Raw genomic sequence first — 26968 nt, 5'->3', positions numbered from 1 at the left:
GACATGATATTGATCCCAGTCAATAAAGAAAGGCCAAAATACTACTAATAATAACAACAATAAAAGGATAAATATTACATCAGACATCAAAGAGACAGAGACCAAGAGTTCCCTCTAAGTCTAAGTCATGTTTACTGGTGAGGTTTGTTTAAAGATGGAAAGAAGCAGTTGAGCATCATTACCACAGCCTAGCCATTTTAAAGCACATCTCTAACTGTACTTTCTTCTTTGGTTCATCTGTACAATGTCATAATCTACTCTCATGCCACAAGGCAGCAGCATTGATCTGAAATCCACCAGCTCAGCAGCTTCATCCCGTACACACTTCACTCACAGGCAGCTCTAATCTTTTTCTGTATAATTGATTTGATTCACCCGGGCAAAATGAAGAGATTTGAAGGTACCCCTCATGACAAGCAGTTAGCAGACAGTTTGTCTTTTTTAGCTTAAATTAATGGTTGTTAGCTTTGAATTAGAGCTTTGATGCGTTATCACCATATTGGGACGTTACAGTATGTTATGAGGAATCACTAAACAACGATTAAGAAGAATGTGACTGTAATTACTTACACAGCTACACTGAAATATATACTGGTTTGGCGCCTTTTCCCACTTAGAGTTGCTCATGGGTCCTTACATAAGTAAGTTCAAGCACTTGCAGTATTTTGGGTCATTAATTTGAAACATTATAAAAATAAACTTTAATTTTAGGGTTCAACAGGACATGAAAACTTCAAAACGTTCATGATTCTTTGAGTGTCATCTCTTCCTCTTAATGTCTTTGATGTGATGAAAGTTCTTTAATTGACTGATTGAATGTGTGATGTCAGCAGTAGATTAGATTAGATTAGAGATTAGATGAAACTTTATTAATCCCTCGGGTGGGTTCCTCCGGGAAATTCAGTTTCCAGTAGCAAAGCACCGAAAGAAGTTGCATGTTACAGATAAATTAAGGGGAATGAGAGTAAGGATATAAGCATAAATACACCATATATAGGCTACACATATATAGATACAGAATATACAATATGGATAAATAGGATTGCTCATTTGAGTGAGTATATTGCACAGTGATTATTGCACAGTCGAATATAAGAAAAAAATACAAACAAAAACAAAAAACAAATATTGCAAATATTGCACAGTGTAGAAAAGCACCTACAGCTAATAATAATAATAATAATGGATTGGATTTATATAGCGCTTTTCAAGGCACCCAAAGCGCTTTACAATGCCACTATTCATTCACTCTCGCACTCACACACTGGTGGAAGCAAGCTACGGTTGTAGTCACAGCTGCCCTGGGGCAGACTGACAGAAGCGAGGCTGCCATATCGCGCCATCGGCCCCTCTGGCCAACACCAGTAGGCGGTAGGGTTGTTCCCGCCCTCCCTTGTCCCCCTGTTTCTCCTACTTGGAAAGGCTGCCGTCACTCCAGCGCCATCTTGTATGCTGTATATTTATGGAACAGGCAGAAAAGATTAAGGGCTACAACTATATATTAAATTATAAGCAAAGGATGTTAAATGAACGTGTTTTTCAGCATTTCTTAATGAAATTTCACCTCCTTCACACTCTTAGTCTGCTATTTATTGTTTATGCTACATTTTGGACTACATTTCCCAGGAGCGGCGAATGTTCGTCAGACGCGCGCGGTACAGCTTTGACTTTTACGTTTAAATCGACAGCAACTTCTAATTGGACTATATAGAAATTAGCAGTGGAGTAACTTACTTTGCAGTTCTTCTGACATCTTTTCAACGACTACATGAGGATATTTAACTCTTCAACATAGATCCTGAACATCTTGTAAGTGCCTGTTACTTCTATTTTATTTTATTTTTTAAATCTTAGCAAAAGTAGCTGCTAAGTAGCTATTAGCAGCTAGGCTAACTCGGTAAACCAGAAAAAACAAGGTTTTGCTAAACAGAGTTTTAACTAATAACTTCTCACAGTTGAATTTGTGATTGATGAGGAAGGTGAGAGCTGAGAGAAGAAGGTCCCAGCTTTCAAAGAGCCTGAGCTGAAGCAAAGTGACACCAGCTGAAGCCTGTAATGGAAACTAAGCATTGTGTAAGACAGGGCTCTGCGGCTGTGGGGACAGGATATACAGGCCAGGGCCTTCCATGATCTCCTGACAAATAGAGACGCAGCCTTGTTGGTCCGTTTAAGAGAGGCCTCACTTTCCAAAGAGAATTACTCTTTTCCCCTTATCAGAGGTCACATTTGTTAATTTAATTAATTTTGAAGGTCTGTATCCATTTAATGAATTTGATGTATCAAAGGTGCGATAGTACCGATACCCAACTGAAGATACTTAAAAATACTTTGGTAAATAGTGAAGTACTGATTCAACTTTTTCAAGAAGGTAATAAGTAGCTCTTTGAAGGATGTTTCTAGCAGCTAATTTTGTACAAAGCTAACTGAACCTTGTGCTTTATTAATGTCATTATAAAATATTATTATTATTATTATTTCTTTTACTTTTTCTCCACACCCAAACAGAAAAATGAGTGTCATCAGGAGTTTGAGTGGGATTCAGCAGGTGGGGGAACCCAGAGATCAGGTGTAGTGGCTCAGTTTGGGGAAAAGGATCACAACTCGCATTCATTTCTATTGACAACTCACACAGGTTATTTTTGTACAGGCTGAGATCAGCTAGCCCGTGCTGCTGCTCCTCTCAGGTTTACTGCTTTTTAGGGATTTACACAACTGAATTCAACAAGATTTAACCAAGTATTTCACCCTCTACACCACACATGTTGAACTCCAGGCCTCGAGGGCCGGTGTCCTGCAGGTTTTAGATGTGTCCTTTATCCAACGCAGCTGATTTAAATGGCTAAATGACCTCCTCAACATGTCTTGAAGTTCTCCAGAGGCCTGGTAATGAACTAATCATTTGATTCAGGTGTGTTGACCCAGGGTCATATCTAAAACCTGCAGGACACCGGCCCTCGAGGCCTGGAGTTTGACAGCCCTGCTCTACACTGACAGTAGACTGTTTATACTGTCTGCATACGAGGCAAATGTACACATCATCAGCTTAAATTCAAATTCATCTCTGCTACACTTGGTCTAACCTAACTCTGACCATGAGCGATACAGCCACCGTGTACCAGTCCAACACATACACAGTAAAACTGTGTTTTTATTGTTTATTTACCACAATACAGCAAGTTAACCTGTTTATCCTGCGCTAGACTGCTGGTTGTTTTCATACAACCACTGAATAACATAAAGTATACACTTCAGGATGTTTTACAATATTTAAAAAAAAAAAAAAAATCAACTTCACACCATACGGATCCAATATCTGATTTAAAGCTGATGACATTACACCTAAGCTTTACATTTCCTGTTTATCAAATACCTTTAAATAGAACTTTGTTCTTCCTGTCATCTCCTGTCTTTCTCCATCTCTGAGTAAATTTAGCTCTCATCTCCTTGTAGTCTGCGATTATTTTTGCGATTAATCGACTAATCCGATCATCATCCATTGGACGTAAAACGTACAGCTTATTGCACCAGCAGCATCTGCTCTTATATAACTATCATTAGCTTACAGCTTTAAGTGTTTAAGGTATGTGCTAACTAAAAATAAAGACAAGATGATAGTTTATTAAATTTTAATGAAATTTGCAGATTGTTTCGGTGAAGTTTAATAAACTCCTTGCTATCTAAAATATAACAGGACACCAGAGTAAATTCTCGAGCATCTCACACTTCTGATAATCAGCTGTCTGCTTGACGTTTATTCAGCTGTGTAAAAACTATAACTTTAATCTCAGCCAAACCGATTTACTCAGGAACAAATAAAAGAGTCCGGTGTTCTCACGGCTCTAGTTAGCCTAGCCCCCGGCTAGCTATCGAGCTAGTGGCTAACAGACGTCTCCGAAAACGTCGGAGCGCTTTTGAAAATATGTGGTGTCTTGATAAACTGAGCAGATATTTGAAGTTTACACAGCTACATTCCCGCCTGAAAATATGTTAAACGTTTATTTTTTTTCTGCAGAAAAGGCTAACATTGTTATCTTTTTACAAAAAAACAGCTGAACATGAGAGGTTTTTGGACAAAGTGTGTGTTCTCTATTCTTTAAGCACGGTTTGAACACCGGCACCATTTCAAAAGTACCGGTTTGGTACTGGTATCGGATAAAACCTAAACAATACCCATCCCTACAAACGACGCGTCGACTATTAAATTAGTCGTCGGCGATTTTGATAGTCGACATAATCGTGACTAGTCGACTAATCGTGGCAGCCCTACCTGCCATTTTAAAAGCCTTATTACTTTTGGCACTTGATCACCTCAGCCCAGTATAGCGCTTTCGATTAAGGATAAATTATCTTTGTGCCTCTTTCGTCCCTTTCTATGTGATAAGCACAGGTGATGGAAACACCAGTAGGATTGTCTTCTTATGTGTCATTGTTCCTTTCGTTTAAGATGCACACATATATTTGCATATGCCTCTTTTAAAGCAAAGTGCAGATACCAGAAAGTTCTTGAGTACAGTAACAGAGTATTTTTACTTTGTTACTTCCTGCCTCTGCCACTTCCAAATCAGGCCATTGATATGAACATATGAGCTTAAATATGCTTAAGAGTTTTTGGGCTGTTTTTACAGAGAAGCACCTCCCTGTGGTTTGTGCACTCTGACATTTTCAGAAACCCGGTTACCTCATTAGTCTTTAAATGTAGAGTTGGTTACTGTGGCCAGTTTCTCTGCTTTTCCTGTTTGTTAGAAAGTGTATCAACCCAATTTCAGCAGAGTTGAAAGTAAAGAAAGGCACAGTACTGCACTTCTAGCAAATATTAATTCTATAAATCAACAGAGTAAATAGTTTAAGAAATCATGGCCTCCTCCACCTCATTCCCTGCACACTATAAGTCCGACTCCCCTTTTACAAATCTGAGTCAAATCCTCCCTGCGTTTCTCAGCCGTCTGCTTCCTGAAGCATGAAAATGGGTTGGAAACGGGAGTTAGGAAGTCCTGCCGTCCTCCATAATGGATGCTGAATTAAAGTTTTGATTAGAAAGGGTTAACATTATTGTACATTTCTGAATCCTACTACTTACATTTTAAAAACCGTACAGACATAATATCTGAAAAAAAGTCTAACTTGAGAGCTCCTGATGCTATAAGCTCCAATGCACAATGTTTTGGGGGAAAAAAGCTAGTGTCATGTGTTATTTAAACCAACATAAATATGGGCAGAAGGTTCAGGATGTCCTCGTCACAGTACAGAGGAATCAAACAGAGGACTACGTTGTGCTCGACATGTTGGTCTCAGACTCATGAATTGTTAGCCAGAAGCAGCATTTGCAAAGGTCACCGTTTAAATAGACAGTGGATACCAGTGTTTTTCATCGTGGGATGCAGTATCAGTAACATGCTGAACTGGGTTTAATTAGTAGTTTTCTGTGTAAATTTCAATTAAAAGAAATGCATAAATCTTAATATATAAGTAAGCTGGGAGTTTATTTCATTTTATTGGACAATATTTTAATTGGCTGATTCTATTATGGTGTTGCTGATTTATCATTTTTATGTATTAAACACAAACCCACATTAATTCAAACTACACTGTAACATTGTTTGATGCTGACAAAGCTGAGTGTTTTTTTTAAATGTCAAATTTTCCATTTGCAGTTCTGTTGTCTCACAATGGAGGACGCAGGAGCAACGGCAGGAAAACTGATGCCAGCAGCACTAAACACGAGGATGGCGAACAGCAACAACGGGCTGAGACAGACGAGCTCTCAGGAGGTGAGGATAGCTGTCCAATAGCAGCCCAAAACTTGTTTCTTTAAAAAATGGAAATCCAGAGAATAATTTTTATTATTTGTGTCAATTCAAAAATGATAGCAGACCCAGCGGTGCATGAGTAACATGAATCAGTTATTAGACTGACTCGTTATTAGAGCCACATCTTTCAAAAAGGGTCCCGAAATCTTTGTTTTTGTCTCTTGATATGCATGTAATTCTTTCTAGTGGAAGGTTTGACATCCAATTTGGCTGCTCTTCCTTTCAGTGTGTTTTTAGATCCACTCCTTTGAAGGTATTATCTTGTGCCTCTACAATGCATGCTGTGTCTCCTTTAGGAGATAGTTTTGGTTTCAGTACGGCCCGATCGTGGATACAGTCAGTCTCCAGAGGCCCATTTGAGCCTGGAGAAAGCCTGCTTTGATGTTTGGAAGCATTAAATATTTCAGTGTGATCAGTCTTTTCCTCATTCACACAGAGTGTGTTACGTTAGTGACATTTTAAAAGGACTTTCATTTCTGGTAATGGACAGAGTGAAAAGGAAGCAAATGAAGAGTGGTTGAGATGGTTGTTCTGGTGTGGTCCGTCTTCCTGCACGACGATGCCACTGTGGCACGCGCTACTGTTCAGGTGTTGCCTTTGAATTTCCTTCCTCAGGTCCTTGAGGCTCGATGATTGTCTCAAACTGGGAAACAAACCCTTCACATGAAGTTCAGGCCAGTTTAAAACAGAGGTGATGTTGCATGAAATCAACAAGCTTAGAAGAGCTTCTAGCAGTAGCAGTCTAAAAATAGTAGCTGTGCTGGGATCTGTGTGAAGACAGTCGTTCATTAGGCCATTCTTAATATTCTGTTTGTGTAATTTTGATGCGGTAGTGTCAGTAAGATTGTTCATCTCAGGCTGTTTTCCCACATGAACTCCTTACAGTGGCAGGAGAGTCATTGTCCAGAGTAGCCTCAGAGACTGGAAACACTCTGCTTTTGGTGAGGGAGGCAGGTCACATGATCATCACCTATTCACCGCAAATGTCTCACATTCATGGTGTTGGACCTCATGGAGCCTCTGCTGGCAGGGTCATGCTCCATTACATGGAGAGATGTGGATCTAGAAAGGTTCAGGGCTGAGGTGTATGTGTGAAAAATGATTTGTAGATTGGGAGTGTTATTCTTCCTCAAAACATTTCACTGCGGACAAACTGTGCTTGTGTATAAGACAGGACAATATAGCCAAAAATATTTATCACGATATATATTTGAAAATTCGCGATAACGATATAGCTGACAATATAATTGATGCTGACAATATAATTGATGCAAACAAAATACTTTACAAGTCCACAACTTAGTGCAAACACCCCATCAATGTATTTTCACTTAAACAAGCAGCTGATGTAACAGTGCAAATGCAAATTCCTTGCTGACAGTTTAACCAAAAGGCCTTTCCAGTGGAAATGGGCGGACATATCCTCAGCATAACCATGTATAATATCCACACAAGTTAAAAAGAGCTGCTTTGCAACATCAAACTGCAGTGTGCCAATTAAAAAAAGTCAAATATTTTTGGACCATAAGGCGCACTGTTGATTTTTGAGGAAAGTAAAGGATTTTAAGAGTGCCTTATAGTCCGAAAAACACGGTAATAACGACGGCCCGTTTGCATGCGCTACCAAAAAATGTGCTTTGTTGTGTATCTGACGGACGAAAGCCAAACCAGTTCCGGTTCATCCGTTTCATTCAACGATCCGCTTTTCCCCTTCTAATTCTCCGTCGCTGCCATGCGTTTTCGGCCATGTGCGTATGAAAACAAAGGCACTGAGCATGCGCATTTACCAATATCGCAATATTTCATTTTCTTATCGTTGCCTGGCATTATACCAGTATTACCGTGAACGGTGTGATATGGCCCAGACCTACTTGTGTACATAGTCACTCTCCAGAGCAGGAGAAACTCTGCTAGGTTGATGTTTGAATGCATGAAAACATTTTAGTGTCATCAGTTTTTTTCCCTCATTGCAACAGATGGAATGTGCAAATGTAAATGAAGAGAACTCTCCACAGAAAAAGAAAAAGAAGGCCCCCTCTTTGGAGTCAGCCAATCCATTTGAGACTATAGCTGCAGGTATGCCAGTTATGCAAAAGTGTGAACGGTGTAGCGTTGTGTATGGTAACTTTTTGGTTACTTTAGTGGAAACAAAAGCAAACACACTTCACAGGAAATTAGAGTGAGGCTGCTTCATAAACAGGATGTGATTGTGTAAAAAAACAGGATATAATTTATTGACCTTTCAGTGGAAGTAGTAAGACTCTCGATATTAAATGATAACAGCTCGCATCTTTTTGCTGCTCTGAAATGATGTCAGCAGATACGTGTCTTAGTGCAGTTGTTCCATTAGTCATGCAGCCTGATTTTAAATTTCTGCAACGATACCTGCTTGTATTTATATACGTATCCACATTAAAAACATACTGAAAAAATGGTGAAATGACAGCTAAGCAAAGACATTTGCAGCACGCCTAACATGGACTTGCTTTCTTGTTGTGTTACAGGTGTGAGCAAGGTGCTGAGCGTGCTGGTTTCTGAGTTTGCTGAAACTTTAAGGTATTTACACAAGTCAAGACTGATTCTTTCCCATGATGCCAATTAAACATGGCTGGTCAACATTTTCTCATGAAGAAGGGGAATGCAGTACCCTACCAGCACCAGCTTTATCCTGATGGGTGTGTACAAACCTTTGACTGTTACTGTAGCAGAACAGCACTGGATGTTTGGCAGTATCCAGATAAAAGAATATACCTTTGGTGCCTTTATCGCACCAAGTCCATTCAAGTTTAGCCACAAGCAGCAGCTCATTACGTGACCTCTTAAAACGGGGTGTGATGCTGATTTCCATTCAAATAGAATCAGTGCTTTTGCAGCGATCGTGCCCGACCTTGGAGCTCGCCTCTGAAGGAACGAGAAAGACACAGTCTCGACCGAGCAGTCAATTTTGGCCAGGTTACAGTCCAGGTGAACGGGCGAGTCGCACTGTTTGGGGAAACAATCAAATATGTCCTGGCCAAGACCACAACACGCGTGACTGCAATACCAAATCCTTCCCAAATCAAAAACCCTGGATTAACAGAGATGTTCGCACGGCACTGGTGGCACGGAGCACCGCTTTTGCCTCCGCGAACACATCGGACTACAAACATGCACATTACCAACTCCGGAAGACGATCAAAGCAGCCAAACGTGAGTACAGGGACAGAGTGGAGCAACAGTTTGACAACCCTCGGAGTATGTGGCAGGGACTAAACACAATCGCTGACTTTAGAGGGAAACCCAGCACACCGCAGACCACGGCCTCTCTGTGTGAGGATCTAAACGTATTCTACGCTAGATTCGACACATGAGACCGGACAGTGTGCGCACCGCGGATGACATCAGTGCACACACTGTGTCTGAGGAGGATGTGCGGAGATGCTTCAGGAAGGTGAACGCACGCAAAGCTACTGGTCCGGACGGGATTCCCGGCCGCGTCCTCAAGTCAAGTGCGGCTCAGCTGGCTGGAGTGTTTACACACATCTTCAACCTTTCCCTCTCCCTGTCTGTAGTCCCAGCCTGCTTCAAAAAAGCCACTATCATCCCTGTACCTAAATCCTCCACCATCTCATCATTGAATGACTGGCGACCTGTAGCCCTGACCCCCATCGTGAGCAAATGCTTCGAGAAGCTGGTCAGGGACTTCATCTGCTCTGCACTACCCGACTCACTGGACCCTCTACAATTCGCATACCGCCACAACAGGTCCACCGATGATGCCATAGCCCTGACACTACATACTGCCCTGTCACACCCGGAGAAGAGAGACGCGTATGTGAGAATGCTGTTTGTGGATTACAGCTCGGCATTCAATACCATCGTTCCCTCGAAGCTGGACAGGAAACTGCAGGATCTAGGACTGAGCAGCTCCCTCTGCAGCTGGATCCTTGACTTCCTGTCTGACAGACGCCAAGTGGTCAGACTGGGCAGCATCACCTCATCCCCCATCACACTGAACACTGGCGCTCCACAGGGGTGTGTACCGAGCCCTCTCCTGTACTCACTCTACACCTACGACTGCACGGCCACTAACAGCTCCAACACCGTTGTGAAGTTTGCGGATGACACTACAGTGGTGGGTCTTATCACCAACGGTGATGAGACGGCCTACAGGGAGGAGGTCAGCGCCCTGACCCACTGGTGTCAAGACAACCATCTCACCCTCAACGTCGCAAAGACAAAGGTGTTGATAGTGGACTTCCGGAGGTGCAGAGAAGTACACACCCCCATCACCATCAACGGCGCTGCTGTGGAGAGAGTGAGCAGCTTCTGGTTCCTTGGTGTACATCTGGCTGAGGATCTTACGTGGTCAGTACACATAAACAAAACAGTGAAGAAGGTGCAGCAGCGCCTCTTCTTTCTCAGGAGACTGAAAAGATTCACCTCACCTTCACTACTGGAACTTCAACATTATGCACTCCACACTGTATATAAATGCCACTGTTTTGCACAATATCCAACAACCAACCTCTGTATATTTTATATATTTATTTTTACTCTATTTAATTTGTTATATATATATATATATATATATATATATATATATATATATATTTTCGTAAGTTTTAAGGCTTTTGCTACTAATAAAAGCCTCCACTTCATACTGCACAAATTCATTAAACAGTGAAATAAAAGAAAAGTTTATTTTTAACTTTTCACCACGTTTTTTTTATAACTACACTTAATAGAGTAATTCTGTAATATCATGTAGAAAAACGGCTAAACATGTAACTTGACACTGACAGAGTTTCACTGGTCCGGCCCACTTAAGATCAAAGCGGGCCGTATGTGTCCCGCTTAACAATGAAATTAGGGACACGGACTGATACAAAATGTCTAATTTGAAGGTAAAAATGTGACTGAGGAAGAGGAACTTAGCTTTAGTAAATTTATCATAAATGACAAATGTCACGGAAGTGAAGCGTTTTATCCTGTTCCAGTCTAAACCAAAATTATTGCTGGCTTAAAACAACTGATTACTTTTTGTTGTTGCACAGCTTCATGGTCAGTGTTTGTCCACTGTTGTAGGGAGAGAGCTGCTGCAGACACCTCACAGATGAAGGAGCTGGAGGCCATTTTGGCTGAAGCACGAAACCTGGAAGGTCACCTCAAAGAGAAGAAGAAACATCTGAAGGAAACACTGGCTCTTATTTCTGATAAACTGGAGGGTTAGTGTGCTGCCTGCTCTGTCACCTGTGTGAGAGAGCACACCTTTGTGTGGTGTACTTATTCATTTACTAAAGTAGAACCGGATTCCCAGTGTTCTGTGCTGCTGTTCAAGTACATTTAAGAAATATGTTGTTGTTCTGGGTTTGAGTCAAATGTGTCCTTAGTCCAACATAATGGTGACAATTTGATTATTGAAGGTTTACAATTCAGTTCGTTGTAAAACTCATCTGACCAAATGCATCATTATAAAATATCTATTTCAGAATTTTCTTCACACCATAAAAGCACAAAAAAAAAAAAAGCATAAATGAAATTTAATTTAACCTCATGACTGTTTATAAAAAACAAACAAACCCTGTACACAAAACTTTGCTTTTTTTTACATTTTAAAGTCAAAATGTGTTCTGTGTTAATTTGTGCATTACCTTAAAAGTATCATAAAATCAGTTTTACTTTTTTTAATAGCAATGCACGAAATAGCAGATATTAAAAAACCCTCACGACTTTCATTTACAGATAGCTGAGGAAAAACAATAGAAACAAAGGATTTTATTTCAACACAGATTATATCGACACTTAATACAACCTTAAGTCTGAAAAAAGGCATGTATGCTTTAACATATCACTACGCCAAGAAAATAAAGGAATTCTTTAAGTGAGGGTCTTTGCTCTTAAGTCAACATGTACACAGTGTAGGTGTGTCCCCGTGAAGTCACATGTACATCAATCAGACGTCTAAGCCGTGGCATTGAATGTCCCGTGGAAGCCATAGGGGATGTTGACAGGTACCACCGCCCTGCCCAGCTCCTCGAATGTCTTGGCATCTAACACCAGAAGGAATGTACTCTTGTCCTGGAGAGAACAGAGACATGGGTAAAGAAATACTTGGTGTACAAGACAGTGTAGAAAACACAACGGCACGATCTCCAAGCTCGTGCTCAGCCATGTTTTACATTTGTATGAGGAAACTGTATATATAAAGAGTACCCTGTCCAAAATGGCTGAGCCTGACTAACCTCGTCTGGAGTGATGACCACAGACATGATGACACCATCATCCTCCTCTGTAGCATTAGGAGAGGGAACAAAGACCGGCTCAGATGGATACTGACCAGGATGTTCCCACACCTGTGAGGGAACATTTACACACCAGGGCTGTCACAATATCACATTTATATCACATTCATGATGATAAAAGAAAAATCACAATAACAATGCTATCTCAATACCTGTGGGACAGTCCTCTCTAACTTTGTTTACTGTTTGTTTATCCATATTACCCACAATGTTTATGGATTGTCTTCAGTCTTATACTAGTTATATACCAGGCGTCCCCAGAGTCCTGGCATATAACTAAGGCCTGTTGTTTTTCAATACAACATTATATAATTTCACAATGACACAAAAAGTTATTACATATACATACTATAATATACTACAATAATATACTACACTAGATTTCTGTATTACCAAGGCTGACATCAGCATAAAACACTTTAATATAACCCTTTCCCCTTTGGGGTGAGTTGCGCTCTCTGAATGCTTTTTTAAATGTCACAGTTGTCACTACACAGTAAGTGTGCGATACATTTTTTATTACAACTTTAAATCTCAGCAAATTTACTTTGTGAATGAACTAAAATAGAAACAGATATAATTGGTTCTATCTGGAAACTGTTGATTTCAGTGGTGGGGGTTAACTTGTTCCACAGATTGGAAGTGCGAGCTCTCTTTTCTTTGCTCCAATAAAACAACATGCCTTCATGCGTTTTCCGTGGAGATCCATCTTAATCAGCGTGTCCCCTACAAGGTGTCTAAAGCCACAGCCATAGAAGTAGCGGTAGGGATGGGTGTTGAATTTGTGATAGTTGATCTGAGGAAACTCCAGACCTCCGTATTCATGGAGATCCTCCCCATGGAGGTCCTCATGGGTACAGAACACCTGCACAGGTTTAAAAAAACCAAAAAAGCAACACAGGTAATCACTGAGATTCAGGTAGTGAAAGTGCTATTAAAATGTCAACATGTAGCAAAGTCCAATTAAGCGTTTATATATAAGAGACTGTAAAATCCTACTGTTTTTGCTGGATATTTACATTAAAAAACTGAAACTATAAGAATGGGAGTAGTAACATGTTGGTACATGTACATTAATCATGCTGTTTGCCCCACCTTGTTCTTGGCAATTCTTACAGAAGTAGCTATGCTGTTCGGCCGGGTAATCAGGTTCTGGTTGTAGGGTGTGTCAGGGCCCACATTGAGAGGCAGCACAAATCGCCGGGGGAAGGCTCTACTCAAGGTGTTGTACACCTGACAAGGAAGATCTTGTTAACTTCAACAATAGGGCTGCCACAAACGATTATTTTGATAGTCGACTAGTCACCGATTAGTTTTGCGATTAGTGAACTAATCAGATCATCATCCATTGGACGTAAAACGTACAGCTTATTGCACCAGCAGCATCTGCTCTTATATAACTATCATTAGCTTACAGCTTTAAGTGTTTAAGGTATGTGCTAACTAAAAACAAAGACAAGATGATAGTTTATTAAATTTTTAATACAATTTGCAGATTGTTTCGGTGAAGTTTAATAAACTCCTTGCTATCTAAAATATAACAGGACACCGGAGTAAATTCTCGAGCATCTCACACTTCTGATAATCAGCTGTCTGCTTGACGTTTATTCAGCTGTGTAAAAACTATAACTTTAATCTCAGCCAAACCGATTTACTCAGGAACAAATAAAATACTAAAAAAAGCCAAACAATAACATTTTAAAGTTATCTAAGTGACTTATATATCATGTTTAACCTGAGTAGCGAAAGACGGCGGTGGGTTTGAAAACGATTTGCCGGGAGTCCGGTATTCTCAGCGGCTCTAGTGAGCCTAGCCCCCGGCTAGCTATCGAGCTAGTGGGTAACAGACATCTCCGAAAACGTCGGAGCGCTTTTGAAAATATGTGGTGTCTTGATAAACTGAGCAGATATTTGAAGTTTACACAGCTACATTCCCGCCTGAAAATATGTTAAACGTTTATTTTTTGACCCAGAAAGAATAATAAGAGTAATATTAAAGCTAACTACTAGGGGTGCGATACTCGTATCGATATTGAACCGTTCGATACAGTGCTTTCGGTTCGGTACGCATATGTATCGAACAATACAACATTTTTAATTTATTTCATCAACTTTCCTTCTGACGGTGCTGTCTGTGTTGAGCGCTCAGTGGATCTGCGCCCGACAGTGCAGCCTAGGCGGAGTAGTTGAACAGAGATTCACTGAGTGCAGGGCAAGCTAGCGAGACAGAAGCTCTCCTTGCAACATGGCAAATTGAACCTCCCCCACCCTCATTCAGATCTGGCGTTTGGAACTATTTTGGTTTTCATGTGACGTATGACCCTGAAGGTAAGCGCGTCATGGACTAAAGTAAAACAGTATGTTGGATGTGCCAGCAATGCTCAATTACATGGGTGGGAACTAGTGTGTTAGCGCAGTTAGCTCGTTAACGTGTTGGCCGTCCAGCCCCACGCACGGGGTGATCCGCGGTAGCTCGTTAACGGAGATTTGCCGTGTTGTGGCGTTAACCTCATTTCAGATTAACGCTGACGGCACTAGTGGGAACACAACGAATATGACTGCACATTTACTCCGACATCATCCTAGTGCAAAGACAAGTGGAAGCAGACAAAAACAACAAGCGGGCATGCTACAAACTTTACCCGAGTCATTTAGACAGCCGTTAGCACATGATTCTCCTTATGGGGACCTGATATGTTTAATATGCTGCTGAGAATATAGCCCAGAAGAAGCGTATAGTATAGCTTTTATTTTGGAAAGAGCCATTTCTCTGTAATAAACTCTCTTTTCCAAAGATGAGTGATTCCCCAATCAGATACAGGGCTCGCAAAATCGCTAGCCCGACGTCCCGGGGCTAGCGATTTTTCCAGTCGGGCTACCAAAATCTATCTCTGCCCTGCCCGTCAGCCTATCGTACGAAGGAAAAATATATGTCAATGCTTTTGCATTCTTTCGGAAATGTAGCTGGGTAATTATGTCATTGGCATCGGTGAACCACTGTCAATATGTGACATATTGAAATCGCGTTTGAATTTGCGCTTGTTTTTTGCTTTCACTTTGCAATGTACGAACTGTGTATAGAGAGCGACAGCACTGATTGGTGAGTGATGATAATTTGCGCACCAATTCCTCTGACGTCGTCTTATCAATCGTTAGCTTACTATGCAAACATGACAAGTGAAATCTCCCGCAGCTTAAACATGTGAGAGGTTGATCATGCAGAGAATCGCTGAGCGTTATGTGAGTGCGTGTGTAAAAGCAGCAGGATATATATTTTAGTTCTGCTGAGCCAAATAAGACAGGTCAGGGTGAAGAAGTGACAGCCAAAGAAAAGCTTACCACAAAACAGAAAAGTTATGACAAATCAGACTATAAGGCAAAAAGAAAGTGCAGCTTTATGGTTTCATGGACAAAAGAATTTCTGTGGCTGCAATATGACGAGCTAAATAACCAGGGCTGCACATAAGTGGTCCGCAGGTGCACATTTGCTGTCAAAATAAAAAACGCGCACAAGATAAGAAGTTGCAACGCGTGTTTGCGTACATAAGATTTTCAGGAGGAGGACAGACATTTGTTTAGAACTCTTAAAGATGTCGAAGAAGCTCCTTTAAGCAATTACTGTGATGTTCCTCCACCTCCAAAGAAATGTCAGGAGTCCGAACCACAGAAGAAGCGCGTATTCTCGGAAAAGTGGTTGCAGGAGGTGAGCTGGCTTCAAACAAATGATGAACGCACAGAGATGTGGTGCAGAATGTGCCGTGAAAATTTAATAAATGACAAATTAAAAAGGCATGAACATTTTTTTCGTATCGAAAAAATATCGAACCGTGACACCAAAGTATCGAACCGAACTGAACCGTGAATTTTGTGTATCGTTGCACCCCTACTAACTACGTACCGCCATTGTTGGAAACTGAGCAGGGCCGCGATGGGACGCGCTATGAATTCTGGGACACAGCTTCTTCTTCTCCGGGGTTTAACGGCAGCTGACATCCTTGTACATGCAGTGCTGCCATCTTCTGTTTCAGTCCGTTATTACACTCTTAAATCCTACTACTTATTCCTGCGTCTTTTGTGATCTTACAAAGCGTCAAACGACGCGTCAACTATTAAATTAGTCGTCGACAATTTTGATAGTCGACGTAATCGTGACTAGTCGACTAATCGTGGCAGCCCTATTCAACAAGCAATCTTTTCTTCAGATAAACCAAAAGCAGCCTAATAATTTTCCATGAACTGCACAGGAAAGTCAGTAATCAGGTTTACTTAACTAACTTACCTCATCAAGCGCTTCTCCAGACTTGCGCATGTTCTGGATGTTGTAGCTTGTGATTGCCTCGCCATTATCTGATGCACACAAATCTATGATCAAGAATCCATCCTCCTCATATGCATTGATCTGATGGAAGGTTGATAGTGGCTTTGCAAGATACTTGAGGGAGCTTACCTGAAACACAAAAACAACAATGGAAATGCACTGTGGCACTGTTTACATTCATTGATTACATAATAGTTCATATTAAAATAATTTTACTTAATATTTAAATTAATCTGAGTTTTTTCACCTTTCTAATGGTTCCAAAACTTACATAGAAAAAAAATGTAACAAACCATCTTAAGTTACTAAATGTTCAAACGGAAATTGTCACTTGAAACTTTGCAACATTTATGGAAAGCAGTTATCATCTCTAATAGTCATAATGAGAGGTTTCACATCACAGGTCTTCACACAAGTTTCCAACCCACTACACCCATGATGTCACAGCTGTCACAACCAAAGAAAGCAACAGAAACACTTAACCAAAGCTGAACTACTTAACTCTAACCACAGTGAAACACAGGAAAAAACAACATAGATAACATTTTATCTAATATTCACAAGCGTAGCTACTGTAAAGGTCAATCAGGAACTAATATTACAGGCTAGAGCAGAGCACCAGGTGTCAAGTGGAAATTGGCATTCCTTTTGCAAGTTTCACTTATACTACAATGTAGGGCTGGACAACTATGGCCAATTACCTATTAATTGACCTATTATCACAATTATTATGATCAGTATTCAGATCACAGTCATTAGTTACGATTATTCATTGATTTTTAATGACAAAAACAATAAAGTTGTCTTTTTACGTCTTCACATTTCTACAAATCTTTGCATCCAAATATATCTTTATTTTTAGTATATCTCTTGAAGAAAAATTATGACACTAATCACCTTTACATTGTGCTACATTCCTGCAAATTATTCTTTATGAATGAACCTTTACGGAAAAATATGTGTTTATTCACTTGGCCTTAGTGCGTCTCCTAAAAGCTAAGTATAAAGTCTTTCACTAAATTCCTCAGCTGTGACATTTTCCCTGCGATGTGTTGCAGTTTTTTCACTTTAGAAAAATATATGTTGTAGGTAGGGGATTACATTATTCGTCCAGTGTGTTGTTTGGTGTTTTCAGTACGTCTTTGTGAGCTGGATGGATCTGCTTACATGATTTTGGAAGATTGACACTAGCAACCACTGCATTGTCTTTCTTGGGGTTAATGCATTAATTGCACCATCCCATTGCACTCCCACCCATCACGAAGAAGTGCTTCGAGAGGCTCGTCATGAGGCACATTAAGAGCCGGCTGCTACCCACACTGGACCCACAGCAGTTCCCCTATCGCCCCAACTGGTCAACAGATGACGCCATCGCCACCACCCTACGTCTTGCCCTCACCCACCTGGACAATAAAGACATGTATGTACGAATGCTGTTCATAGATTTCAGTTTAGCATTTAACACACTCAATCCTCAGCAACTGATTGTTAAACTGAGCCTGCTGGGCCAGAACACCTTCCTCCGTGGCTGGATCCTGGACTTTCTGACGGAGAGACCTCAGACAGTCCGGATCGGTAACAGCACTTCTAACACAACCACACTGAGCACTGGAGTCCCTCAGGGCTGTGTGCTCAGCCCACTGCTGTTCACTCTGCTGACTTATGACTGTGCAGCGATGCACAGTTTGAACCACATCATCAAGTTCACTGATGACATGACTATGGTGGGTTTCATGCGCAAGAACGACGAGTCAATGTACAGAGAGGTGGTACAAAAACTAACAGACTGGTGTAGAGTCAACAACTTGTCTCTGAACGTGGACAAAACAAAGGATATGATTGTTGACTTCAGGAGATCACTGTCCACTTAACATCAATGGATCCTCTGTGGAGGTCATCAAGAGCACCAAATTCCTTGGTGTCCACCTGGCAGAGAGCCTCTCTTGGTCCCTCAACACCAGCTCCATAACTAAGAAGGCCCAACATCCTCTCTACTTCCTGCGGAAGTTGAGAAAAGCCCATCTCCCACCAGCCATTCTCACCACCTTCTACAGGAGGACTATTGGGAGCATCCTGAGGAGCTGCATCACTGTCTGGTATGGTAACTGCACCCTATGGATCACAGTACCTTACAACGGATAGTGAGAACAGCTAAGAAGATCATCGAAGCCTCCTCTTCCCTCCATCACAGACACTTGTTGCACCCACCAGCATTCTGGATTACCCCACACAACCCTCTCACACACTCTTCATCTTCACCTCTGGCAAGAGGTACCGGAGTATTTTGGTAACAGAGCATAACAGAGCATAAAACACAGAAAAACACGAAGGAGATTTTTCTGGCCTGCGTTTTTATAGCAGATAACCACCTTAAAAATATTCTGCAGTAGAACGAAAACAGAAGAAAACCATGAATCAACATATAAACATTAGCTGATGCTGCTGAAGTGAAGCAGAGCAAAGTTACAGAGTTTTTATTAGAGACACAGCCAAGTGTTTTGCAGTTTTCCATAATTTAAAAAAGTTTACATTTCTTCAGTATCGAACAGCAGAAATTAGACTTTGTTCTCGGAAGTCAGTTAAATTAAAAACAAAAACAAACACACAGCGGCCGACAGTGCTGTACATAACGGTAGACTGGTGTATGATAAAGCAAGCAAATAATGCAGAAAACAGATTTTTAGATGGGAAACTGTTCTCGAAGTACAGAGAGAGAGACAGAGAGCTCTGCAGGAAGTGATTTTACTGTGGTGGAAGCAAAACAGCAAAAGTCAGAGAGAATTCATGACGATGTTTATGTGAAGCGAAATGTGAGGCTTAGTTTGGATCTTCTTTTGCTACTGGTTCAGTCAAATTTGTTTGGAGAGAGACAAAGCCTACAGCTTCAAGCAGAATCGAGAGCTGTCGGCTTTCTCACCTGAGTGCACGTACACGGACACGCCGTCAGGGCTGAAAACCGACAGCTCACTGAATCTGATTGTGTTTACGTCTTTGTGCAGAATCTGTGTACCTGCTCTCATTTACTGTTTAAGCTGTTTGGTGGTTGTCGAAATTTTGTAAGGTTCAACCTGAGATTCTGGCATTTTGGGTAAAATAAATTTATATTTAAAAATTGATTTAGGATTTTAATGAATCGATATCACATTATTAACCTCCTAGGACCTGGCGTCCACCTATGTGGACATCGCATTTTGGTTGTCTAGACCAAAATACTAAATTTTGCTCTACAAGGGCCTGATATCCACTTACAAGGACATTATACTGCCACTGTTCCATCAAAATTTAAAACGAATATCCTCATACGTGGCTCTCATTTTTCTTAGGAACAAAAATCGAGTAAAAAAAAAAAAATCTGGTGATTCTTTGTTTTTACATTCATCGGGTCCCAATATGCCCAAATATCAAAGAGAAATTAAAAATGCATGCCGTGGAAGAGTTCGGGTCTTAGGAGGTTAAAGCTAGAGTTAGGGATGCACCGATACCGTTATCGGGTATCGGCCTCGATACCACATTTTCTAAAGTACTCGTACTCGTTAAAAGTCCCCCGATACCGGGGACCGATACCACGGTCTGAGACCTGTCTATGTTTGAGCGGCATGTAAGGGGTTAATCACAGGTGTTGCGTGCCCGCCCCCAGGCCCCGAGTGCCCACCCCCAGGCCCCGGCTGCAGCTCAGAGCTGAGAGAAGAGCAGGCCAGACAAGTCAGCCGTGTGGAACTATTTCAAAGTGAACGAAGACGCGAAAACAAAGGCGGACTGCAAATTGTGCTCAGCGAAATTGTCCAGAGGAGGCTCAAAAGGTAGCGCATTTAACACAAGTAATTTAATCAAGCACCAAAATCCCAACACGACAACGAGTACAAAGAGTTTAACCACGCTTTTTTACCCATGCTTATTAGCACAGAGGAGCATAGCTGATGCTATAGCAGTGGGACGGAAAATAGTTGGGCATTTTAAACATTCCGCCTTAGCCTACTCCCGCCTCGAGGACATTCAGGGACATCTCAACCAGCCAATAAAGAGACTGCAGCAGGACGTACAGACGCGCTGGAATAGCACGTATTACATGCTCCAGTCCCTCATTGAGCAAAAGCGAGTGCTGGGCGTGTTCGAGCACGAACTCCCTGACTGTCTCACCGCTCACCAACGGGCTCTTATGGAGACGACTATTGCCATCCTCGCCCCCTTTGAGGAACTAACTAAAAAAGTGAGCAGCTACGACGCACTAGCCTCTGATGTCATCCCAGCTGTGACTGTGCTAGTGAGACTTCTAAACAGAGAAACAGATGAGTAAATACCTCTCAGCCCCATGTAGCAGTGTGGAAAGTGAAAGGCTTTTTAGGTCAGTGTCACACATTATAGATGAAAACAGAAACAGTCTGACTGCTGATAATGCAGAAAAGCTACTTTTCTTAAAAAAAACCTGCCACTCACTTTTTCTCTCCATTAAGTGAGTCATCTTAGACTTGATGTTAATACCTACCTCAGTTGCACTGACTGCCACAGTTCTATGTTGGTGGATGTTGTTAGTTTATTCAAATATTGTGCACTAAATAGCAAAGATGTTTATTAATGCCCCTTGTGTTGTCCAAAGCGGCAGAGTTTACAATAAACTGAAAACAATACTTGAGTTGCACTGTCACTGTTTAAATTCTTTTTCATAATTATTTATTCTGTAATATGTTGCATACAACATGCTTTTCATTTTAAATAAATGTTCTTAATTCCAAACCAGTCCCTTGTTTTTTTGTTTTTTTGTTTTTTTAAATTATAGGACTAAAGCTGTTACCTGTAAATTTAAATCATGTTTTTATTAAGTACTCGGTATCGGTATCGGCGAGTACTGAAATGCAAGTACTCGTACTCGTTTCCAAAAAAGTGGTATCGGTGCATCCCTAGCTAGAATCAATTAAAATCGGAAAATCCATAATCAAAACCTACCCCTAGTTCCAACACTGGTTTTATGCAGACAGATGGGGCTGTAAGTAATCCAGAAAAGTTGGAACACCTGTGGGAATTATTAGCACCAGCTTTCAAGGCTTGATCAACCTCCATTGCTGCAGAACAGCTTTAAATCAAATGCAGGACCGCTCAGACCGCTGCTTTTGAGTCCAGCCAGTCCTCACAGACCATGCTTTTCCGGCTTCACCACATCCCAGAAGATGCCGTGAAGCAGCCCCAGCTCACTGTCATAAGGTTTCCACCCGCAGACCGGCCAAACTGAGTGAGCAAATCAAGAACTGCACTCAGATGTGTCACTTCCGCCAACCACTCAGCTATCCTAGACAGTTCTCAGCTATACTAGATAGCGTATCCTCACAATATGACTTCATCTGCCACCATGCTGTCATCATTCGAGGCCTCCCCTGGCTATTAACCACCAGTCTTAAACACAACTGAAAGTGCGTTCTCTGTTCCTTCTGACCTCCACCATATTTGCCATTGCCGCCACCTTTGAAAGTCCGCCCAAGCTTCTCTGGCCAATTGTAAACATACATCCTGCCAACTAGGTCAAAAGATGTGGTTGTCCGCTAACAGCATTCCATTATGTACTGAATCAAAAAAGGTTCTCTCCAAATTTCATTTGTCCCATGGTCAGTCTTGTTTCTGCTTACCTAAATTTTCCCAGAAATATGAAGATTCATAATGTCTGAGGTCCACGAACCAGCTGCTCCTGGAGATTCTGTTATCCAGGTTATAACCAAAGGCAATGGAGCCTGTGGTGGCTCCTAATCTTTCAATAACTTACCTTTTCACACTGGAGCTGTCCAGTCTCTCAATCATTTTAAAACACTTTGAAAACCCATTTGTGCTTGCTTGCTTTTAGGTTTAGTTGAACAGAATACTGTGATTTTCATGCAATTAATTCTCTTCTCGTTTGGCTCTCAGCGAAGGCGGTCGCACTTTTTCTCCTCTCCTCTCCCTTATCTTCCCTGCTTAGCTCCTCATGTCCTTGTCTTGTCTCGTGTTTATTACTTTTTCCTGGAACATTCTCTCACAGTCTGTTCTCTAAAACCTAAAAGAATTATGGATTGGATCAACTGGTCCCTAAATGCAATTGACACCCCTTTGTCAACGAGAAGTCTGGGCTTGGGTGAGCCTGAGTGCTGAAGATATCTACCTATTCGGAACCATGGTAACAGGGTTCTGGCGGATCGGAGCTGGCTTGGCCCTGACTTATCGAAGAATTAAGAAAGCGGAACCGGCTGTTCAAACCCCCACAAAGCTGCCCACTGGGATTGGAATGATGGGAGACGCGTGAGTTTCTCAAAATGGGCTCATTGAGTCAGCACGGATAAGATCTTGGAGAGGCTACGGCTGCTGTGAATACTCAGAATAAGATCTCTGACTGCAGACTGGATACATCTCGGAAGGGCTCGCTCGGAATAAGATCTCTGGGCGCAAATTGGATGACATCTCGGGGAGGCACACTGCCGTGAGTTCTCAGGAATCGGCTCCTTGAGCATAAGAAATGACAACATCACAGAACGCAGGTATGGCGAAGCTCGCGGCTCTCCAACGGGAGATTGAGAGACCAGTGTTGGAGTGTAGAACTGCTTTGAAATTCATATGAGCTGTTCGCACTAAAGTAAAAAGCACCATCACTTCATGCGGATACCCCTTGGCGCCAGCTGTGGTCTCGAGGCTGGAGCCGAAAAACAACACCCTGATAACGACTGTGTTTAGTCTGTTCCTTCCCATTCCATGCAAGGCCACCTGGGTTGGCTGGTAGACTGTTTACTTAGCCTGGCAGGGCGAAGGACACTGTCTCAGCTGAACTATGGACACGCACAAACATACATATACACTGATGCACACGCTCATCCCCCTCCCTTTCCAAACGCCTTCAATGCTTGTTTCCTGCGGGGGAACACGGCGGGTCTGTGTGCCGCGCAGGAATGGTAGCGCTGTGCAGGGCGGCTGCTGTGTTTGCTTCGGATTACTCCTCACCCCCCACCCAATCCTGTGGCTTGTCATGTCTTTCACAATGTTGTGTTGTGGACATTTATGTGCTTCTTTGTGCAGAGGAGTTTTTTTGTTTCCTGTTCTCATGCTGTCCTACCATGGAAGCACAGCATGAGTAGAGGTCTCTTTTTTTCCTCTTGTACTTTCCCACTGTAGTGTATATTTCAGTGTTTTTCTGTAACGCTACCGATCTCCGACTTGTATCCCCATGTAATGTCTGTGTTGTGTGTGTAAGGTCGGGGGGGGGGGGGTCCCATTTCACTGCAGGGCAACCTGCATGTGGCAAATAAAGCTTTGATTGATTAAAGTTTTATTTACTTGTTTTATTAGATTTTTTGTTTATATTTATTGTTAATTTAGCAAGTGTTTTTATACAGTGTATATTTTATATAACTTGCACAGCACTTTGGTCAATAGAGGTTGTTTCAAAATGTGGTATATAAATAAACTTTGACTTGAATTGATGTTCATGTTTCCCATATCAAACCTGTCCACACCCGTCCATTGGGAACCAGTATCATCGCCGTAAATTTGTAAAACTTTAGTTGCAATATTTTCACTGTAAATAAATTCACTGTTATATTTTAAGAGTTTAGTTTTTAGTTTCCACTTAAATCCTGCTGTTGGGGCTCTGTGACACCATATGGGCACTGGAGTTAGAGATTTGGCTGCACTGACTAACAAGTGCCCCAATACATATGGAGCATTTCTTAAATAAATAATATAGCCTAGAATAAGGTATTCAGAAAAACTTTAGGCTTCTGTTTGGTGGGGGAAATTATTTTTCTTTGGTGTTACTCACCACTTAAAAGCACTTGAGTGTCTTTCTGAATTACACCCATGCAATTTATAGGTGCAGCTTAATGTTGTTTGAAAATGTTGTACTCCATCTTCTTCCTAATATGGAATCTATATTGGTACTTATTCAATTTGAGCACTCAAAATACTTTTTATGTATGTTCACACAGAACTGTAGTCTATTGACCAAGTGCTTTGTGGAACATTTAAGCCATACTCTGAGTGGGGCAAATTCAAGGGCAACTTCTGATCAGTGCATGGGATTATGATGTATGTGTATACATGGATTTACAGAGTTAGTTACAGAATGGCAAAAAGCAGTAAAGATAAACTCTGTTAGAGTTAGAGTCCTACCTTCCCAGTGTGTTTGTGGATCAGATGGAAGATTGTGTTGCGTTTCGGGTCCCAGAATAAGCCATCACTGATACTTTTTCTTCGTAGCTTGCCTGTCATAATCTTCAGCAGGTCCAGCTTGATGGGCTGTTCAATGAACACCACGTAGTTCTCAGACATTGCTATAACGAAATGAGAAGAAGTTTCTATTTATGATTCTTTGCAGCGGGACTCAGCTCCAGTAAGACTATAGGATTATAAGAAAACCAATGATTGAAATCATTTTCATTCCATACATCAACTCAGAGTACCACTCCATTGTGATACCTGTGCTTTTTTATTCCCAAATTCAAGATGTGCATGCTTCACTACATGAGACTTTTGCTCACCAAAGCTGTGATAGTATGAAGGTTTGGTCTTGTCCACTGAAGGAATCGAGCACAGCACTGTGGCTCCCTCCAGGGTTTCATCTTCTGTTTTCTTGGTTGGTGGCACTTGGATAATGTTGTAGTATGATCCTGTCATGCCAGATACTGTTAGATCTTTCATCCGTAACCTGTAGTGTGGAAATGGATCTGATGTTTCTTAAATACCTTTCGAGGTGTAGGAATTTCCCATGTTGTATGTCGTACCATCAGGCTCAGTATGAGGGTGTGCTGTGGCTCCATTCACAGCAATGAATTTGCTCCAGTCTACCTAATACAAACAAATGCAATGGCACAAAAGGTTTGCAGTTTTTATTGCTTCTATACCTACTTTTACAGTTAGATACATGTGCCACTAAAACTTCAGCTGCACGTATATCATTACACTCATGGTACCTTTTCATTTTCCAGTGTGTCAGGGTCCACCTTGTGCATGATGTTGGTTTCTGTACTGACATAATAGTCACCTTTGTAGGTCACAAAACTCATGTTGGCATTGTCTGTGGGCTCTAGAGGGAAAGAAAGCTTTGAATTACTTATTCTATAGCAAGTGCATCAACAGGCTGCTTTGTCTTCAAGATACTCACTGTGTGATTCAAATCTTGACAGGAAGCGCTGGAAGACATTTTTACAGGGGTCCGGCATGGTTACAGTCCCAAACTCAGATATCGCAATGCGATTGTGTTCCTTGTTGGTCTGGTAGCTGTCGCTGGACAGGAAGCGGCTTTTGTAAGTCACTTGCCCATTTGATATTTTGAACTGGTGCAGGAGAGCCATGCCATCAACCCAGTGGTTAAATCTGTAGAGAAATAGATGCAATGCAGAGTGAGCTTCATGATGTCTGAAGCGAATGGATAAACACACAAAGATGCAGCACTCACTTGTGGTTTCCGATCTCAAACTTTCCGGGCCCATTTCTCAGTAAGTTTCCTTTGATCCATTCTGGGATTGTACCAATGATCTGGGTGCTGATGGGCCTGGGGGTGTCCTCCACTGAGCTCACAATCTTCTCGATAGAAGGCAGACCGCGTACATTTGTGTAATGATTGATGTTCTTCACAGACTTAGATTTTTTGAGTGCTGTCGGAAAAAAACATAATCAGAAAGGACATTGTTATAATTTAAGTAAAAATAATGTTAGTGTGTGCAGCTAGTAGCATTTAATGTTTACCTGAAGTATTCTTTTTCTGATGTTTGACAGTATCCATGGCTGTGGTTAAGCCTTCTGTAGCTTAGTCTCTCTTCTGAGATGCTGCTGGTTCGTACGCTGACTCCTGATTTTATACTGTCCTTCTGACACGTACCATAGAAACAGCAAAAAGGTTTCTATGGTTCGATTTAATGCTTGTTTAACGCTGTGCAAAACAGAAGCAAATGGCAATCAAAAATGTAAGCAGTAACAGATGATCACTTTATCTGACTGGAAAAAACAGCAAATAACCGTGTCCAGTCTTTCAAATCATTCCTTTGACTCTTTTAGTTAAGCTTAACATGCATGGTTATATATAGCATGGTGAAACCAGATGAACTTGGATGAGTGGCTTAGAGGGATGGTTTTTTTTTTAACAGATGCACATAATCAATCTGCATATGAAAATATTTTCTTTCTAAAAGGGGTCTTTTACATTTGGGTTTTTATTAAGCACAAATAAAAAGAGCGTCTGTTGAGTTCTTGTCACGTATCATGTTTCACTAATATACTCAAAAGAATCAGCCATGAACAGGATGACTCTGCATTTTCTGGTTTCAGTAAGGGCACTGTGAGTGTCACTGATGGAATTTCATTTGGTTCCTCACAAAGCTAGCAGATTTGTAGGTTTCCTGTATTCTGACACCTGATATTAAATGCATTCTCTTTTCTTAAATTTGCTGTTAATCAGCTTTAAGTTTTACATTTGAAGATGATGTTTTTAAAGTTTTAATGTAGAAAACCTACTGTACTGCAGTAGGTACTGCACCTGTAGCTCCTTACTAGGAGAAAAACATATTAACCAACATCAGTCCACATTTTCCTTTCAGTTTAGTGAACTTCACTTA

At 41.3% G+C, this 26968-nt stretch overlaps 2 protein-coding genes across 4 annotated transcripts; one reads left to right on the top strand and one right to left on the bottom strand.

Moving 5' to 3' along the window:
• The first annotated feature begins 1450 nt into the window (after positions 1-1450).
• tex12 (testis expressed 12) lies at positions 1451-11323 on the top strand. Of its 3 annotated transcripts, none has more exons than XM_087841331.1 (6): positions 1451-1809; positions 2506-2566; positions 5652-5768; positions 7823-7883; positions 8312-8363; positions 10875-11323. In XM_087841331.1, exons 2-6 carry the CDS (start codon positions 2510-2512, stop codon positions 11017-11019), a joined length of 432 nt encoding a protein of 143 aa, XP_087697457.1. In that variant the 5' UTR covers positions 1451-1809; positions 2506-2509; the 3' UTR covers positions 11020-11323. The 3 variants fall into 3 exon arrangements, with proteins under 3 accessions (XP_087697457.1, XP_087697455.1, XP_087697459.1); XM_087841329.1 differs by having other exon boundaries at positions 7784-7883; XM_087841333.1 differs by lacking the exon at positions 2506-2566 and having other exon boundaries at positions 7784-7883.
• Positions 11324-11750: 427 nt separating this feature from the next.
• Positions 11751-26163, bottom strand: LOC102797271 (carotenoid-cleaving dioxygenase, mitochondrial-like). Its single transcript, XM_087841326.1, has 12 exons — positions 26103-26163; positions 25813-26011; positions 25519-25730; positions 25328-25440; positions 25100-25202; positions 24896-25024; positions 24528-24688; positions 16371-16538; positions 13187-13324; positions 12774-12956; positions 12032-12142; positions 11751-11867 (listed from the first exon to the last, which is right to left on the bottom strand). The coding sequence occupies exons 1-12, from the start codon at positions 26137-26139 to the stop codon at positions 11751-11753; spliced, it is 1671 nt and encodes a 556-aa protein (XP_087697452.1). The 5' UTR covers positions 26140-26163.
• Positions 26164-26968: the final 805 nt, after the last annotated feature.

The sequence above is a fragment of the Neolamprologus brichardi genome, chromosome 1 (assembly GCF_056152115.1).
Source record: "Neolamprologus brichardi isolate AB-2024 chromosome 1, ASM5615211v1, whole genome shotgun sequence".
NCBI lineage: Eukaryota > Metazoa > Chordata > Actinopteri > Cichliformes > Cichlidae > Neolamprologus > Neolamprologus brichardi.
This window is presented reverse-complemented; position numbering and strand designations above follow the sequence as displayed.